Here is a 17,699-nt window from a genome sequence, read left to right on the forward strand (position 1 = left end):
GGTCAGTACTAGAGGGTGAAGGTGGCATCTCTGATCATACCTTAGGGAGCAGAGTAGGATCTGTAGTTTGGGAATATATTAAATTAAGGTAACTTAATATCCTGACAGGAGTTAAACCCTACTGTTTTCTACCACCATCACCAAAATCACTACCATGCGTTGTGCCAAGCCCTGTCTGCACACCGAAGAGCAGAGTTCAGAATCCTGGGGATTCTGGTGACAGTGAAGCTTGGAGGGGTCAAATGTAGAGACTCCTTCAGCCCCAGGCACCTCCACGTACCCTCAGCAAGATGGCCTGGCCCCGGGGGCTGGAGGGTGGACTTCACTGAAGAGGCAAGTTAGCAAAGTCCAGGGATAGTCCTAACGCCAGTAAGGGTTTAATTTCAGAGACTAGCGGGCTCTTGTAAAACCAGTTGGTTCATGCTGAGTATTTGCAAAACTAGCACTTACTGAGCCTGTAGCGTGCACAGTTGCAAACAACGTCTGTTTCACAGATGGGTAAATCGAAGCATTGGTATTTAGATTAAGCCAGGCCTTAATTCGGGACCGCTGGGCAGGGGTCCGAGGTACCTGGAGATCAGGGGATCACGTGGATAGGGGCGGAGGAAGTGGGGCAGGAGGAATTATCAAGGCGGGGTGGCGTTCTGGCGCCTGAAGTGAAGGAGCCCATGGGAAGTGGGGAGCTGTTCCGCAGAGGCGCACCCACCGGGGATGCTGAGTCACGGTGACCGGGCGAGGACTAAGGACCGCGCTTCTCTGGAACTCCGCAGAGCTCCCGGCGCCTGTCCCTCTTCTCCCGAGGGTCGGTGCGCACGTGTCTTCGCGCCGAGAAGACCGGCGCAGAGCAGGCAGTCGGGATGGGAGGGATGTACGCTTCTGCCTGTGGGTGCGCACGTCCGGTGTGCTCGTGTGCGCATGCCCCGGGCCGGGTCCCTAGCAAGGGTGCTGAGAGCCGGATTAGCAAACGTCGCTACCCGCACGTTTGGGATAGACGGGAGCGCGCATGTGACATAATGAGTGGACTGCGCGTGCGCACACCAGGAGTAGTGATGGTGGGAAAGCCGCGTCCTCAAGGCGGTCCGGAGCCCTTCTAAGTGGCGACGTTTGTGTGCGCGGCCAGGTGTTTTCTCTTCAAAATGCTCTATTTTCCCTGTGAATCCCTTGCTAGGTCGTTTAAAAAAAATTTCCCCACTGCATATAAACATGGGCTTCCACAAGAATGGAAATCCATAGGTAACTAAGGGGCTCCATAGTCCTATCTGCGGCTCCTAATGTCAGTCCCTCCCTGCAGTTCTGTACAAACTCTGGTCATGTATTATTATTTTGGTCCCATGTGAAAGCCAATATTTAGGTTTTTCCTTGTTTTGTTTTTGCTGTTATAATTTGCCTAGTAATAATTTACACAGTAACATGTCTTTTCGTCTGGCCTGTCTCTAGTTGCTTCGCCCTGGTCTGCACCCTGGCTATGTGGCCAGGAACAAGACTCCTTCCTTGCTCTTATGAGGTATTCGTTCTGGTGAGAGGAACAAAGGCAAACGCAGGATTCAGGGGAATGCTAAGTGCTGTAGAGAGTTAGGGCTCTGGACCAAGAGAACTGATGGGGAGGCCGAAGCCAGGTGAGAACCAGGTTGATTGCAGTGGAGAGGTACTAACGTCCTGGAATTCAAGTGTACCTGTAGATAGACTTAACAATTTGCTGATTAATTGAATAAGAAAGAGGAATCAAGAATGCCTTCTAGGTTTCTGCCAGAGCAGCTGGGTGAATAGTTGGTACTGTAATGGTTAGTGATGGGAAAAATGGAATCTCATTTTAAGGGCAGAGGCTGATTCCTCTTTGCAGTCCTGGCTACTAGCAAGGGCCTTGCCCCTAGGTGACGACAGTACATGTTGAAATGAACAGGACCCTAATGAACTGCTCGTTCCTCCTCACCAAAGCCCATATTCCAAACTCGGTACCAATACAAGCCATACCCAGTCCTTTCAGAGAAACACTGAGGCCTGGGCCCAGCCAGCCTATCCTCCTGGAATCATAAGGCCAGCTGTGTTACTTCCAGAAGCCTGCCCGTGGAGGTTTCTCAGACTCCTGGGCACATTGGTTGGGAAGCAGCCAGTCTTGCTGTCCATTTACATGGCTTTTGAAGTTTGAGGAGATGGCTATTAGCTTCAAGGGTTTATTTCCTCTGTCTCCAAATCAGGAAGTGGGTCACAAAGTGGCCACACAATGCACAGACAGTCATCCCTTAGAGCACCACGGTTGGCACACTGTGTTTCAGTTGCACACCTAGAACTGGACACCCCATGTGGGAAAACAGGGTCACCAGCTTGGGTGTAACATTTGTTAGGTTTCTACATCACCCATCTGGAATGTAGCCAGGGTTATAGGATTCCTATCTCCACCACTGCTATAAATCAGAAGTCAGTGAACAGTATTGGATACTTGTGTTAAAAAGGAACATGCTTGAATAAATGTTTTTCCTAGCATTTTAATATCACCTCCCATTGTATTCCTTAGCATACTCATGCAACATGATGGCTATTACTAAGCAACCTTGTCTGGAGGCACACTTAGAAGGCTCTGGACCTTGGTCCTGATGCTCAGCTTCTGGCATCACAGCAGAAAGCCTGAGTAGTACTTACATTGCTAGGTTATATATTAATGCTCACATACTCTGTTTTCCTAAATTCATGACGACAAAAGTTTCAATCAAGTGCTGTCTTGTTGTAAACGCAAATGAGCTGAAATTCCCCTGTAACCCACCCTCCCTTTGTGGTTCCCATTGTACAATCTTTCATTCTGCTTAACACAGATGGTGTTATCCGTGAAACTAGTCCTTTCTGCCCCTGCAAGGTAGGGTCTCTTTACCACATACTGGTTCTCTGGTGGAGTAGAGGGAGACCTCATCTCTGGGTCTGCTTTTTGGAAAGGCTACCTGGGCAGCTCAGAGCACCCATGCTTGGTGGAATGTGGGTGCTGACAGACCACAACCCAAAGAGCAAGGCTGCATCTTTCCAAATGGTCTCTTTCACCACAACATTGGCTCCACCGACACAGAGGCCTCCCCCAGCTCTGGCCTTAGGGGAAGCCAGTGGGAGAGGTGTGGTAAGCTTGTCCTGATTCCTGCCCACCCACCCCAGCTCATCCTAATACCCCCAAGCGGTCTTTCCCCTTGCGGGGATCTCAGATTCAGAGGACAGGCTAACCTAAAAACCAATTCTGGTGCAGCTTTTCAAAGTAATGAATCAGCCAGAGCTGCTGATACGGTGTCTGCTTCAGTTCACTTTAAAGAGATACAAAATATTATTAAATGTATATTTTTAATAAAGCCAATAGTTATTTTACTTATAGGAGCTTTAAAAGATACAAAATGTAGAGTTCCAGTTTGGAAGCATTGTAACTATTCACACAGCGTCCTACTGATGCCCGAGCAAGGCAGCCATGCCCGGCCATGCAAAGGACAAACACGCACACACACACATGCATGCGCTTTGGTGAGACCCCCACCTCTGCCGAGCGCAGCACCTGGAATCACCAGTGTTCAGAGCAAGGCGGTGTGGAAAACACAGCACCTGCGAGGAGACCACACAGACAGCTTTGCAGTCTCACAGCCCACGGAGATGCAACTACAAAATGTCTTCCTTAATCGAGAAAAACAGACTAGAAAGTGACAGTTAGCAATGTTGATGTCACCTGTGCTGGGGCATCAGCATCAACAACTGACCTCTGTCCAGGGTGAGGTCTTTGGGGAGGCACTATTAAAACAAGAGTACTTCCATATAATAGAAATTGAAATACAGGGTCCTGGGGACACATTACTGAAGGAAATAGAAAACTATCTTACAAGTAGAACAGCCACAAACAACTTCAACAAACATTAGTGCACACACTGTGACAGCTAACACAAGACAAGAGCCACGTAGGGTTGGTGCAAAGCATGTGCCTGGAAAAGTCTATGTACAAAATAGGTCTCTGTAAACATGGAGAGGTGAATGTTCAGAACCTGCAGTGAAAGGACCGTTAAGTGCAGGCGGCAACGGCGTCCCCACACAGCACAGAAGGCCACGCCGGAGGCCTGGAAGCAGCCTGGCAACACAGTGCTAAACATTCAGATGGCTGGGCTCAGACACCCTAAGGGTCCTCTATAATTAGTGTGCATATATATATATATATATATATATACATACATAATACATATATATATATATATATATATATATATACCTTTTTCTTTTTGGTATTTTTAAATATAAATCTACTTATATCTGTAGAAAAATGGTAACATAAATGTGTTATTACAATCTTTGTTGGAAAAGTTTATATGGAGTTAGAAAGAATAAACCATTTATTAGTAGTTAACATATATATTAAAATGGTTTAATGATTTAAGAAAATATAAAAAAAATATTAATACTGTCAGACTTTCATACCAGAAAATACGGATTTTTCTCAATTAGACTTTTCAAAGATGAAGTATGAAAAATTTAAATAAGTTTATATAAAGACCTTCTGTAACCTCAATTAATATACAGTGGGATATGTCTATTCTATATAGATATTATGTATTATTATTTCTCAATTTAAGCACCATTCAATTCTTCTGGATCCATTCTGGCTGGAAATATCCCTAAATCCACAGGATGTTGTCTATTTAATGGCACATGTTAACTGAAAATGAGGTGGTTTTGTTTTTTTTTTTTAAAGAAAAACTTTAAATTAACTCCTATCTATGTCTTAATTGGTTTGTCTTGAGCCAGCTCACAAGTGTTACTATAATTTCAAGTTCAGGTGTCTCTGTGCAGCCCCTTGACCACACCCCCACATTGTGAGACTGTGTCAAAGCCTCTGGCCACGCGTGGAAGGACCTGAGGGCAGCCAGCACAGCTGCATCCTGCATACGGACAGCTGCCAGCTGGCTCATCTTCAGGCACCATCAGGAATATGCTTCCAGAGATCCTGCTTTTATAAATCCAGTAAAGGTTGCACCTCTTAGGTGCTGCTGGGGCAGTAAGGGGCCACCCACCCATGGAGAACCCAGGTGGTTGCTTCTGATCACAAATATTCTGTTCTATACTTCGCCCATTTTTTGTATAACTTAAATAAAGATAGTGTTGAACAAACCTCCAGCCACTATATTTGTTACCTTAAAATATCCAATCCATTTTTAGGCAGGAGGTGTTGTAACTAAAAACCTCTATGAAAACAACTATAAATTACAGTGATTGGTGTGGTCATCACTTGGTGTTAAGGAGGGGCAGGGAATGGTCAGTTTTGCTCTCAGCCTTCAGGCTTGCAACACACACAGTGGGACTACAAACTTGAGAGCTGTGTTTCTCCAAGTGTGGCCTGTGGCCCACCCGCAGCAGAATCACCAGAGGTGCTTAAGTTTGAAGCTCCCTCAGCATCTCCCTGCGGAGGATCAGAAACCTCTGTCTTCAGCTGGCCCTCCAGGGCTCTGATGTCTCCAAGGCTTGAGAAGCCGGGCCTTAAAGGCTTGGAGCTGCCAACCACCCCCACCCCCCAAGGGCCCCTGCCTGGGACAGGGGTGCACTGGTCCTCTGGCGGGCTGGTGCCAGCTAGTCAGCCCTGGGGTGGGGACACAGGCCCCACCAGCTCTGGGCAGGCAGGCAGGCAGGCAGGCTGGCCCTGGGTTAGTACTGGGGCAAGTAGGCTGGTCTGCGTTCAGCCTTCCCGGGGAAGGCCTTGAAGCCCTTGGGCACTGCCTTGTGTGCAGGTTGGGGTGGAGGCTGCGGCGGGCTCTGCACATAGGTGAAGGAGGCAGCGCTGCAATCACTGGTCGCTGCCCACACCGGGGACTGCAGCATTTGCATGGTGTCATTCCACTGGCTGCCGGGACTGGAGACCGCGTAGAGTGGTGTGCTTGGACTAGGCAGCGTGCTGGGAAGCGGGGAAGGGTGTTGCCAGGGTGCTTTGGGGGGCCACGTTTTGGTTTTGTTGTCCTGAGAAACAGAAGAGGGTTCTTAGTGGTATTTCTGGCAATTCATCATCTTCCCCACCTCCCCAGAACACTGGTCTTTATTCTCATCTAGGAGACAGGATAAGAGACCCCCTCATCCCCACAGCCCTGGAGCAGCACTGCCCAACAGAACCTGCAATGAGAGGTATGTTCTATGTCAGTCCTGCTCAATACAGTACCTGCTTGCCATATGGCTAGGACAACCAAGGAACTCAATATTTATTTACATACAATTTATTTCAATGTATACAGCCACATATGGCTAGTGGCTATCATGCTGGACAGCACAGCCCCAGAGTTTTCTACATGTGGCTCTGAGTCAGCTGAGATGGTTAATCATTTAGACAAGATCATGGGGGAAAAAAGTTGTTCACCACAAAGAACCCCTCACTGCTTTGAGGCCCTGTTAAAACTTAGGGTTTAGAACCTTGCTCACAGTCTGTACCCCACAGAGCCAGCCCTCCAGGCCAGAGTAGGGCCACAATACCTGGTTCATGTCCTCCACTGTGGTGAGAAGAGGCGGGGAGGGCAGTGTGCTGGTCTCCTGCTCTCCACTGCTGTGTTTCCTGAGAGAACCAAGAGCTCAGTGAAGTGATCACCTGCCTTCCTGCTCAGCTTACCTCTAGGAGACACCCTAGCTGCTTGGCTCTGGCATCTCCCGGCACTGGTTCTAGGTGGTGAGGCCTTGGGACGACTGTGTAAAGGGGGATGAGGCAGGTCACCCCTGAATGTTGCACTCCGCCAGCCATTGCAGGGCTGGGGTGGGGTGGCAGGCAGAGGTCAGGCACTGTTCCCGTGGCTCTCAGAGTCCACCAGCTCTGGTTTTCTGTTCATTCATTCAACAGCTATGGACTGATCATTTAACTGTGCACTAGAGTTTGTGAACTTAAAAACAAAAGACTGTTAGTTTTACTACTAACATGAAAAATTTGTCGTAATGTTCAATGAAAATGGCAGGATGCAGCAGACTCAGAGCCAGATCCGTCAGTCGGTCAGCTCTCCTGCAGGCACGGAGCAGACTCTGCAGAGGTGAGGCGACTGGTGTCCTCTTACATGCCTAACTGGCCTCTCCAATTTCCCAGGTCTATAACAGAAGTCTAAACTCTACCCTGCTCTCCTTGTGGTCCTCCATCTCAGTTCCCGGCACCTCCTTCACACAGACACACAGGCCAAAAATGCACCTTGACTCTTCTCTCCTGCTGTGGCCAATTCCTCACCATTGCTCTCTTACTGTATTCAGCTTTCTGCTTGGAGGTCTGACTCCCTTCTGAAAACACCCAATCTACCTGACCCTGTGTTCTCTCTCATACCCTGCTCTGTTTTTCTTCATAGCACCTAATCCAACATGACATTTGGGTTTTTTTAATCTGCCTTCCCTCAGTAGAATGTAAGTTCCACAAGGAAGGGGAGTTGGTTTTGTTTGCAGCTCTATCACCAGTGCCTGGTACATGGCAGGTGCCACTGAATGAATGGATGAAAAAATTTAACTTCTCTGAGCTTCAGTTTCCCCACCTGTGAAACTTTTACACCTATTGGGGGTAAAACAGTACTTACATCATAAGGTATGTAAGTATGGGCTGAACTTTCCCCCCACAAATTCATACATTGACCCCCAATTCATATGTTTAAGTCCTAATTACAGTACCTCAGAATGTGACTGTATTTAGAGATGAGATGTTTAAACAAGTAATTCAGTTAAAATGAAGTCATCAGGTGGGCTGTAGCCCAGTATAACTGGTATTCTTATAGAAAGAGATTAGGACACAGGCACACACAGAGGGAAGACACAGGCAGGCATGGGGAGAGGGTAGCCTCCCTCACGGAAAGGAGGGAGGTCTGCAGAAGAAACCAACCTTTCTGAGGCCTTGATCTCAGGCTTCTAGCCTCTAGCACTTTGAGAAAATACATTTTTGTTGTTTTTCAGCCCCTTAGTCTGTGGCAGTTTGTTATGATAGCCCTAGCAAACTAATACAGTAGCTGTGAGAACTAAGTCTAAGTGAGAAAATATTTGTGAATGTGCAGCCGGGGCCTCGCATACAGAGCGCACCCTAGCTTGTATTAGCCATTGCTGCCATCACTACTGTTACTACTCCATGTGTCCTGACTCAGGTACCCTTCTGGCTTCATCTACCTGCTCTCCACTGCTTATTCAAAGCCTGACTCTGTCACATGAAGACCAAATAAGCTGGCCTCCCTTTCCACTCCACAGCACAACCTCTGATGCCCCGCAGCCCTGCAAGCTCTCTATTCCTGCCCACATCCTTTAGAGTGCCACTCTGGGCCTCTGTTTCCTCACACCCACACGTCTCTTCATACCTTCTCTGCTTGACAGCAGCAACGAGGTCAGGTCCAGAAAACATGGAGAACAAGCTGTCCCCGTTGGCAGACGATGTCTCATCACTTGAGCTGGCCGAGTCTCCCTGAGTGCCCGACCAGCCACTGTGCAGGCCATCCCTGAAAGCCAAGAGAGATGGTCCCAGGCCTCCTGCAGCCAGCCAGGACCCTGGCTGGACAGCCCCGAGGCCAGCCTCCACCCCCAACCAAGCTCTAAAAGAAGTCTTTACCCTACAGTCATCTCACAACCAATTAGCGGTCTCGTCTCCCTCCTCCCCCTGAAAACTCGAGCTTTTCTTTCTTTCTTTTTTTTCGCCAGGAAGAATCAGACAGGAGCAATCAGGGTGTTGCAAGTCCTGATCACGCAGAGACGCTAATCATGCAGCGTGCGGACTCCAATCATCATGTTCCAATCTGCCCTTCCGAAGGAGGAACAGATAAGGATTATCCTACCTGACGATCGAGCTTTTCTTTCCCTTATAACACACATGTGTCACTGCCTTCATCCTCCCAGAGAAGCCTGTGGTTTGTATATGGAATTCACTTTAGAGCAAACAAAAAGCTGAGATGGTCTTTCGCTGTCTAGATTTATTAACCAGGTAGCAGAAAGAAATGTGAAACATCAACCCCTAGTCATCTTCATAATGAAGACTCACAGTTCTCTCAATACACTGGAATATGGACTGTGGGCTACACAATCACATTCCACATCAGGTGGGGATCACAGCTGCACTCATTTCAGCACAAAGACTGTTAAGCACGCATCACTTCACAAACACCACCAGGTAAGATCCTTGTCTAGGGTAGAAGAGTTTGTCTTGAAAATCACCAACTTATACCACTGACCCCCTGAAGATTTGACCATGTGTCTCTCTCTCACATGGAAGCTTAGGATTGGATTGCCTGAGCTCCACTTCTCTGCCCCAACCAGTACTCACCCTTCTGTGAAGAACTCCGGGAAAGGCCAGGTCCGATGGGCATCATCCATGGGTGGCCAGTGGCCCCGGGGGTTGCCTGGGCGGCGACCATGTTGGACTTGCCGCTTCTGCTGCATTGCCTGGCTCACTCCTGCCACATAGCGTGCGAACTCAGGGTCTGAACCCACTGTATTAAGACAAAGGGACAAACAGGGTTTGGGGACAAACAGGGTTTGGGGCCAAACTGACCTCGTTTCCTTCCCTACCATCTGAGGACGTGCTGGTCACACACACTATGAGGAATGAAGAGCTGCCAGGCGTGCAGGATTTGCCCTGCAGGCTGTCACAGTGAGATGGGGCTTTCTGCACATAGCTCTGAAGCCGGGGTATGATGTGTGCACAGGGACAGATGTGGGCTGAATGTGAATGAAAGAAAGAACACAAAAGGTTTGCTTTATCCATGACTAAATTTTAAAGACAAATACTAGTTACTTTAAAATTTTCCCATGTCTGGTGCTATGTACATAACAACTATGTAAATCAGATGATGACTCCAGCTAACTGAGAAAGTGAACGCTATCAAAGCATCAGGGTCAGCCAGTTAGAGAACATCTGCCATTCCCATGGGCCCAGCTCTAACCCAGTATTTTCCTGGATATGGGTGGGCAGACAGCTCATTCAATCTGAGGACAGTAAGAGTGGTAATGAGTAAGATAAAATTTCAGGGTGCATTAAGAGATGGCTAGAAACATACCTGGCAGGGCTGAGCAAGGATGTGCAGGGCAGTATAAGTGGGAGCAAAGATAGCACAGAAGGCATTCAGAGAAGGAAGGAGTCAAACAGAAAGAGACGGCAGAACAATATCCATGGGTCACGAACCGAGGATGACTCAGTGTGAGCAATGTATGCTTTTTAGTTTCAATTGGGAAGGACACTAGGGTACAATCCCACCACTAGCTTATTCTCAGGGCGCTGCACAGACCACTGCATGAGGCTGTGCCATTTGTGCACTGCACAAAGATGCCCACAGTGGGAGAAGGCAAGGGCCAAAATCAAGGTCCTGGCTCAGTGAGGCAGGCCACGTTCCCAGGGGCTGTGTGCGCCTGCCTGGAGGGGGCACCCTCTTCTAATTGGCCCTGCCTAGAGAGGGATGTAGACCTAATGCCCTTGGGCGGGGCCCACAGGCTGCTACATTAAGGACCTGTAGGTAAAATGATGTTCAGTTCTCAACAGAGGTCAAAGGTGGTAAAATTCTGCCAAACACCATTTGTACTCTGGATTTAACTACATTACTGAAAAACATACAGACTATCAGCAACCGAGAAAATGTGGCATGCCCACCCCAGCCAGTGGCAGCCAGGTGGGCTTGCTCTTCCTTAGCGGGGTGGAATTGTTTGCCCTCCCTGTGTCCCAGGGTACCAGGTTCCCCACATCTGCCTACCCAAAGAGGGCAAGAACAAGGAAGCACGAGGAAGTTTTAGAAGTCTTAAGAAAATATTTCTTTCTTTTAACAGTCAATACTGGGTTGTTTCAGCAGAGAATCTCTTCTGGTGGTTACTTATAAAAATATTTGCTATACTTATTTATAATATTTCACAAGTACTCCCCTTGTGAAGGAAATATATTTTCCATTTCTGCATATCTTTTGTTAAATTAGAGAAAAAACAATTGATTTCTATATATTTTATCTTACATCTACCCACCTTACCAGATTTGCCTACTAATTCTAGGAACTTTTTATGAAGTTGTTTTCATTTCTATTGCCAGCAAAGAGATGTGTTTTTCAATTTATCCTTTTCTGAAGTTCATACCACTTATTTCCTTTTTTCTTTGCCTTGCTATATTTACTAGAAAGTCCAAGACAAAGTTACATGCTATTGGTAGTAACAGCTGCCACCCCTTCTGGGTCCTGACTTTAACTAGAATGATTTTGTTTTACCAAAGTACTACTTGCTACTAGATTTTGGTAGATCGTCTTTTTATATTCAAGAAGTTCCTTTTTATTCGTGTTTTATTTTGAGGGACTTATTTATTTTTAGGAATTGATGGTATCTTTCAACAAATGTCTTCACAGCATCTGTTGTATGAGTTTTTCTCATTTAATTGGTTGATATGATGGATTACTGTACAGTAGCAGAGTTCCCTATGCTCGACCACCTTACTCTCCTAAAGTAAACCAGGTTTACTAACAGATTTCAGTCTTCTGACACACTGCTAGATTTTCTTGCATCTGTCCACACTTATGAAAGAGATGCACTGTGGTATGCCATTTTTATATAAAGTTTTCATGGAAAATCATGTTGGCTTCATAATTGACTTTCCAATCTGTTCTACTAAAACAGATCTAGGCAGTTTTTCCACATTTTGGTGCAATTTTGGTAATGTATTTTTATTAGGAAAGAATCCATCCTCCATTCAGTTTTCAAGCATGTTGTCATCAATCAATATACAGTAATATCTTAAAGTTCTTTTAATCTCTCCTATATCTGTAGTTCCTTCCTCTTTCCTCATCTTGTTTCTCTTTGCTTTCTCTTAATTAGGCTTATAATAAATTGGTTTATCTATTTCATTGGCCTCCCAAATACCCTTTTTAAGATTTATTTACAATTTCTACTGCATTTTTTTAATATTTAATTAATTTTGGCTTTTATCCTCAATTAATTCTTCTGCCAAGTTTATTTTTGTTTTGTTTCTAAGTTCTTTTTATAATTTCCTAAGATAACTCTCATGGTATTTTTACACTGTTTAGACAAGGCAAAAGCCATGTTCTATGAAGGCAGGAGGGTGCTCTACCATCTTTCATAGGTCTTAGAACTTCCGGGCAAAAAAAGAGTTACAGAACAGATTATGTAATCAGGAAAAAGGCTGCTCACAAAGGGCCAGCTGCCTTGGCTCCCATGGATGGGAGAGTGCAGACTGGAGCCCATTTGAACTATGGGACTTTGAGCTATTCATGTAACTTCTCAGCCTCAATCCTGTCCTTTGTAAAGTGAGAGAAATAGTTCACTTACCTTCTCAGCCTCATTCTCACCATTGCTTCCTACCTTTGCTGGTCTGCCCCGTACTTAGTATCAGACAGCAAGAAAGGGTCTTAAAGGGGGATTAGAGTCATTTCCCCCACCTAGTAAGGCTGTGGCAGATAGGCCCTGTGAGGTCCTCAGTGATTACATTTATGTTACCCCCACCCCCCACAACCAAGGTAGGGGCGGTGCTTGCATACCTGCAGGATCAAAAGGCAGAATCTCTCCCAACATCCCAAACACTCCATCGCTTTGATCACGGTTTGGCCAGGTGTTATTTCTAGGTCCCTGTGGCTTCTGTCCCAAAACCTCTGACATCACATTATCCATATAGCTGCTCACCAGACCCAAGCTGTACAAGTCAGAACTGAGATCAGATATGCCAGGCCACTGACCAAGAGGTGACAGACCCGCTCCAACGGGCTGTGATGGCTGCTGAGACGAGCTATGCACCCACTTCCCTGGGGCCCGAGGCTGGGGCGGGGGCTGCTGTGATCCAATGGGCTGGAGCAGGTGCTGGTAGTAGGGGACCTGGGGTTGTGGTTGCTTTGGGGACTGCTGCTGAGGTGCCAGGCCTGGCTGGGGCGTCAGAGGTGCATGTGCCCCAGCCTGGGGTGGCCGCGGTGGAGGGGGCACTGGCAGTGGTGGCTGCTGTGGCTGCATAGCTCCTGCCTTCTGCTCAGTCACCATAGCTGTGGCAGCAGAATTACGTCTTGTCACCAGTGGGGAGCCCTGATGTGACTGGCCCATATTAAAGCCCGAGAGAAAATCTATCACCTCCTGCATTTCCTGATCGGTTGGCAAGTTCATACCCTTCTCATCTTTGCCATCATCTCCTCGCAGGAAGTTGTCTCGCCTCTCCATGAGAAAACCATTGGCCATTTGATTGCTGGAATTTTGAGCTGACTGTGAAGGGTCTGTAGTCCTGGGAAAATTCCCAATGTTCAAAATGCTTTGTAGCCTTGAATCAATATTGCTGGGCATTTTGGCCTTTTCTTCTAAACACCCACCTATGAAGATGTTTTTGGAAGGGGTACTTGGAATGGAATAATTTGTGCTACTGCTAGAGCTGGTACATGAAGTTTTCTTGGTGAACCGGGATGTCAGTTTGGAGAACGTCTTCTGCAGGCCACCTGAAGCTTTGTTTCCACTTCCAGAAGGCAGGTCAGACTGATTCCCAAAATCACAGATCTCCCTTTGAAGCTGGATCTGTATGCACGGTAAAGCTTGTTCCCTATTTAAACAGAAATGTGTTAGAAAAAATATATATATACACAAATTGGATAATGAAATAGATCTCTTTGTATTTAAGAAAGACTTTAAGAACAAAAAAGACCTCTCTGGTTGGTATCAGGTTCACTTATTTTATAGATAAACACCCATGAGTTTTTAAAGTATACATAACTTAAACACTATCTATATTTATTATAAAAAATCAACACTGTCTAACACAGGGCTGGGAGAACTACATTACGACTTTGGCCTCAAGAGTTTGTCAAAACACTTTAACCTCAGTACAGGAGACCAAAATATGGGTAGACTGGGAGATGCAATTGGCAGAAGCCAGCTTCGTGCTTGGAGGACAGGGACTAAGAGCCTGGAGACTCCAGCAGAGGGACAATCATTAAATCCATAGAGCAGAGAGGGGTTGCTGGGAAGGACTTAAGGACACTTTGTGGCACTTTGTCCTTGGAAATAATTTACAGACAGTGCCAAGAACAGACAGCTATTAATTCCAGTTTTCTGAGCACTTTTTTCCAGCACTGAAAGAGAGCCCTGGAGACAGAGAGGGCATGGGGCAGGAGCTGAGGCAGGTGATGAATGGTGTGACCTTGGGTAAGTGACCTCACTGTCCTGGGCCTCTGTGTGCTTGAGAGTTAAGAAAGGGGGAGTGTACCTAGCTAGATATTTAAGACCCCTGCCCATTCTGAAGTTAACAAGTCACAAAGAGACAATCTTGTACCTGTTAACTACTTTCAGATGTGAATAAATTTCATGAGGACCTAAGTACATTTTCTCAACATTTCTCTGCTCTTAGTTCACTAGGAGAATATGAGTTGGGTTAAAATCTTCTTGATGGGCTTACTCTCAAACGATAAAACAAATGAAGGCAAAAATGTTAACACACTGCAGAATCTGGATAAAGGGCATAGAGTAATTCCTTGTACTATTCTTGCAACACTTCTGTAAGTTTGAAATTATTCCCAAATAAAAAGTTCTCTTCTTTTTCTTGCCATACTTAGTCACATGCTATCAGTGACATGAACACACATGGAACTGTATGTGGTCACACTGTCCCTAGGTATGGGCCTGAAGGTAAACCCAATCAAGTGACTGGCAGGGATACCAACCTCCCTGCCCTCCAGCGGTTGAGGTCCAGCACAGCCGTGTAGAGCACGTCCACGAGACCCAGGGTCTTCTCGGGATCGAGGCTTCTTTGCAGCAGGGACATGGTAGCGGGGTCTTCTTTCAGGCACCTAGGTGCGAACCAGGCTGTGTTAGTCTGGGCCGCATTTCTCTGCAAAGTTGTTTCAAGCAGGCCTCATATAAAAGGACTATAACTTTTACATACTTTTGACATGAAATAAAAGTCCTGTAATTAAAAGAACATTTAGAGAGTGGCAAGGTTAATATTGGAACTTGTTGCTCTGCAAGTGGAGGAGGAAGCAATAGGGTCTAGAATGCTATCTGCAGTCTGTTTAGTAGGAAGAGAAGAGTTTGCTGTAGGGCTGCCTCCAGGGGCCCTAATGCCCTCTTACCATCAAATACTACCTCAGGCCCTGACTTTCCTTTCTACCTGCTGAGATTCCATGATCTGGCACAGTATCTACTCCTTGCAAACTCTTCCCATTAAGCCCTGCTCCATCCTTCCTCTGCAGCACTTCACACCTGTACCTAAGAAACTAAAGGTCAGTGGAGGAAAAAAAGCCTCATGGTCTACCACATGGACTCCACAAATATCAGGCGAGCTTATGGCCTTTACTAAGTTAACTTTGTCCTACCCAAGATGACTACTTCACACCTTCTCCTCTCTCCTCAAAGCTCTGCTATCCCTGCCACCTCGTCCACTCTTTTCCTACCTCAACTGTCAAACGAGGAAACACATAAGCAAATTTGACCTATTTCATTTCCCCTCACCACTAATTCCCCCAGGGACCGTGTCTGTGCTCACACATCTGCTGTCTTGCACACCCTGATCCTGTCACAGGCTGACTCTCCACCTGAATGCCACAAGCTATGTGCCCTCCTTTCCCAAGGGCCTCACTCACGTAGTCACCCCACTCCTCCCGTGATACTCCCTTTGGCAAACAAACCAGTCTCACTAACCACCTTCTCTTAACTCCACATTTCCCTCCAGACTCCCCCATTTATTTCTCTGCCCTTCATTTTAGCAAAACCCAGTATCATCTCCTCTTCCTTACCTCCTATTTCTCCTCTCACCTGGCTCTGACTGGGCTCCCATCCCCATACCACCACTAAAATAGCTTTTATCAAACAATCCAGATCTTACCAAAGTTAGGGTCAGTACGTGTCTCCACCTTATTCAACTCTCTGCAACACTGTGCAGTATTTCTTTCCTCCTGGATCACTACCTTCCATAGCTTCAGTGACCCTACGCTTGCTCAGTTTTCTTTCTATATGGCTGGCAGGTCCTTCTGGGTCTCCTCTGCTGATTTCTCCTACTCCTCTTTCCCTCACCTCTGTATGATGGCATGTTCTTCCTAGAATCCTTTCTTCCTAGAGTACTGCACCTGGTCCTACAGCTGTAGAGACCATCCCCACACCTGAAGACCCTCAAATTTCCTTCACCAGCCTCGACCTTTCTCCTGCACTCCACTTTCATACATCAAACTGCATTACTTGCCATCTCTTCTTGCACACCTGACAGGCAGCTCGAAGGTAGTCTGGTCAGCACATCCCTCGATTCCTCACCTCCCCACCAAAGACCACTCTGATTCCCATAGACTTCCTCAATAAGTGAACTTACACAACTGTCTACCCTAGAACCTACAGGTCGTCTCTAGCTCCTTCACATCCTGCATCCAAGCCATCAGCAAATCCTGGCAGCTCATTGTCCAGAACATATTCTAAACTTGAGCACTTCTCACCACCTCCCTTATTACTGGTTCTACTCCAAGGAACCACAGCCTTCTGTGGCTTAGGACCAATCTCCAATCTGCTTTCCTTTTCTCCATTCCTGTCCCTCCCAGGCCCACCCTCCACACCACAGCCAGAACGAGCCTTCTACAGCACAAATCAGAACACATTCAGTCCTACCTCAACTCTCACTTCCTGAGAAAATACATAACCAGATGAGACCCACTGTTTAAAACCTTCCAGCGGCATCCCCTCATGACTGAAATAAAATCTAAACCCTCACCACAGCCCTCAGGGCTCCTTGTGACCTGGCCCCTCCTGCCTCTCTGCCTCCTGCCTCTTTACTGTCACCTCATCCCAGCAAAGAGGCTTTCTCTCCCTCCCTGAATAGGCTGAGTTTGCCCATGTCTCAGGACCTTTGCTCTTGTCACTGCCTTTGCCTGGGCTGCTCTCCCTTGAGAGCTGCTTCCCACCATTCAGGTCCCCACTGCCCATTTGGTGTACCTCCACCAAGAGGCCTTTCCTGAGAGGGAGAACCAGAAGACACTGTCTGTCTGTTCCTGTGCACTATGAGAATTAAATGGTGAAATCAACACTTGTAAAGCCACCTGACTAAGGAAGCAGTAGCATTCCCCAACATCAATTTGGCTGGAGAAGCAATGTATCTGTGAGGATGTGAGCCAGCCAGTCTCAGAAATACTGCAAAAAGCGAGCAACAAGGCATGCTCTGCTGGTGCCCAGCCAGACCCTGGACTCCTGGGAGAGAAACGTGGCCAATGCACTCAACCCAAGGTTCATGCACCCAATTCTCTCACCTTGGAATCACTGATTATCAGGACACACTTGTTCTATGCTTCCAAGCCAATTTCTAGTTGTGATTTGGCTGGTCACATGTTTGCCCTCTAGCACAAAATTTGCTGGTCATGCAGAAATGAGTATTATAGTTCCTGGAGATAATAATTTCAATTTCTGAAAATCGACATATTAGCATTTTCCTTTTATTCATCAGTTTTGAGAGTTGACCAATAAAATTCTCTTAAGGGCCTAATCCCTTCTTTTGACAAATCATGCAGACATGCTTAAAACTACCTTTTCACAGATAAAAATCCAAGTCCCTCAGGGACCCCTCAAGTCCTAGCTTCCATAACTGTCCCGTCATTACCACCATCTACCATATCTCCTGCCATGCTGTTTCACTCTGCAGGCCTTTGCACTTGCTGTTCCTTCTGCCTGGAATGTTTTCTCCATCTGCAATCTGCATGGCCAGCTCCTTTCAAATGTCCTATCTTCAGGGACTTTACATGACTGACCACCTCATCCACAATAGCCTCCCCTTCCCATGTCTACCCCAGTTATTC

The 17,699-nt window shown here is 46.7% G+C and overlaps 1 protein-coding gene and 1 non-coding gene across 10 annotated transcripts in view; both read right to left on the bottom strand.

The window, feature by feature from the left end:
- Positions 1 to 3,296: 3,296 nt before the first annotated feature.
- GARRE1 (granule associated Rac and RHOG effector 1) overlaps positions 3,297 to 17,699 on the bottom strand; it is a 96,356-nt gene continuing 81,953 nt past the window's right edge. For 7 of the 9 annotated variants that reach the window (XM_036929898.2, XM_057493308.1, XM_036929894.2 and 4 more), the window contains 6 exons: positions 14,595 to 14,720; positions 12,444 to 13,477; positions 9,245 to 9,410; positions 8,289 to 8,426; positions 6,460 to 6,538; positions 3,297 to 5,955 (listed from right to left, as the gene is read on the bottom strand). In XM_036929898.2, coding sequence (XP_036785793.2) covers positions 5,647 to 5,955; positions 6,460 to 6,538; positions 8,289 to 8,426; positions 9,245 to 9,410; positions 12,444 to 13,477; positions 14,595 to 14,720 — 1,852 coding nt within the window. In that variant the 3' untranslated portion in view covers positions 3,297 to 5,646. The other 2 variants (XM_036929901.2, XM_036929900.2) reach the window with 2 other exon arrangements.
- LOC118934435 (U8 small nucleolar RNA) lies at positions 8,631 to 8,766 on the bottom strand. The gene has a single exon (XR_005033467.2). It is a non-coding gene; the product is annotated as a U8 small nucleolar RNA (small nucleolar RNA).

The sequence above is a fragment of the Manis pentadactyla genome, chromosome 15 (assembly GCF_030020395.1).
Source record: "Manis pentadactyla isolate mManPen7 chromosome 15, mManPen7.hap1, whole genome shotgun sequence".
NCBI classification, from domain to species: domain Eukaryota; kingdom Metazoa; phylum Chordata; class Mammalia; order Pholidota; family Manidae; genus Manis; species Manis pentadactyla.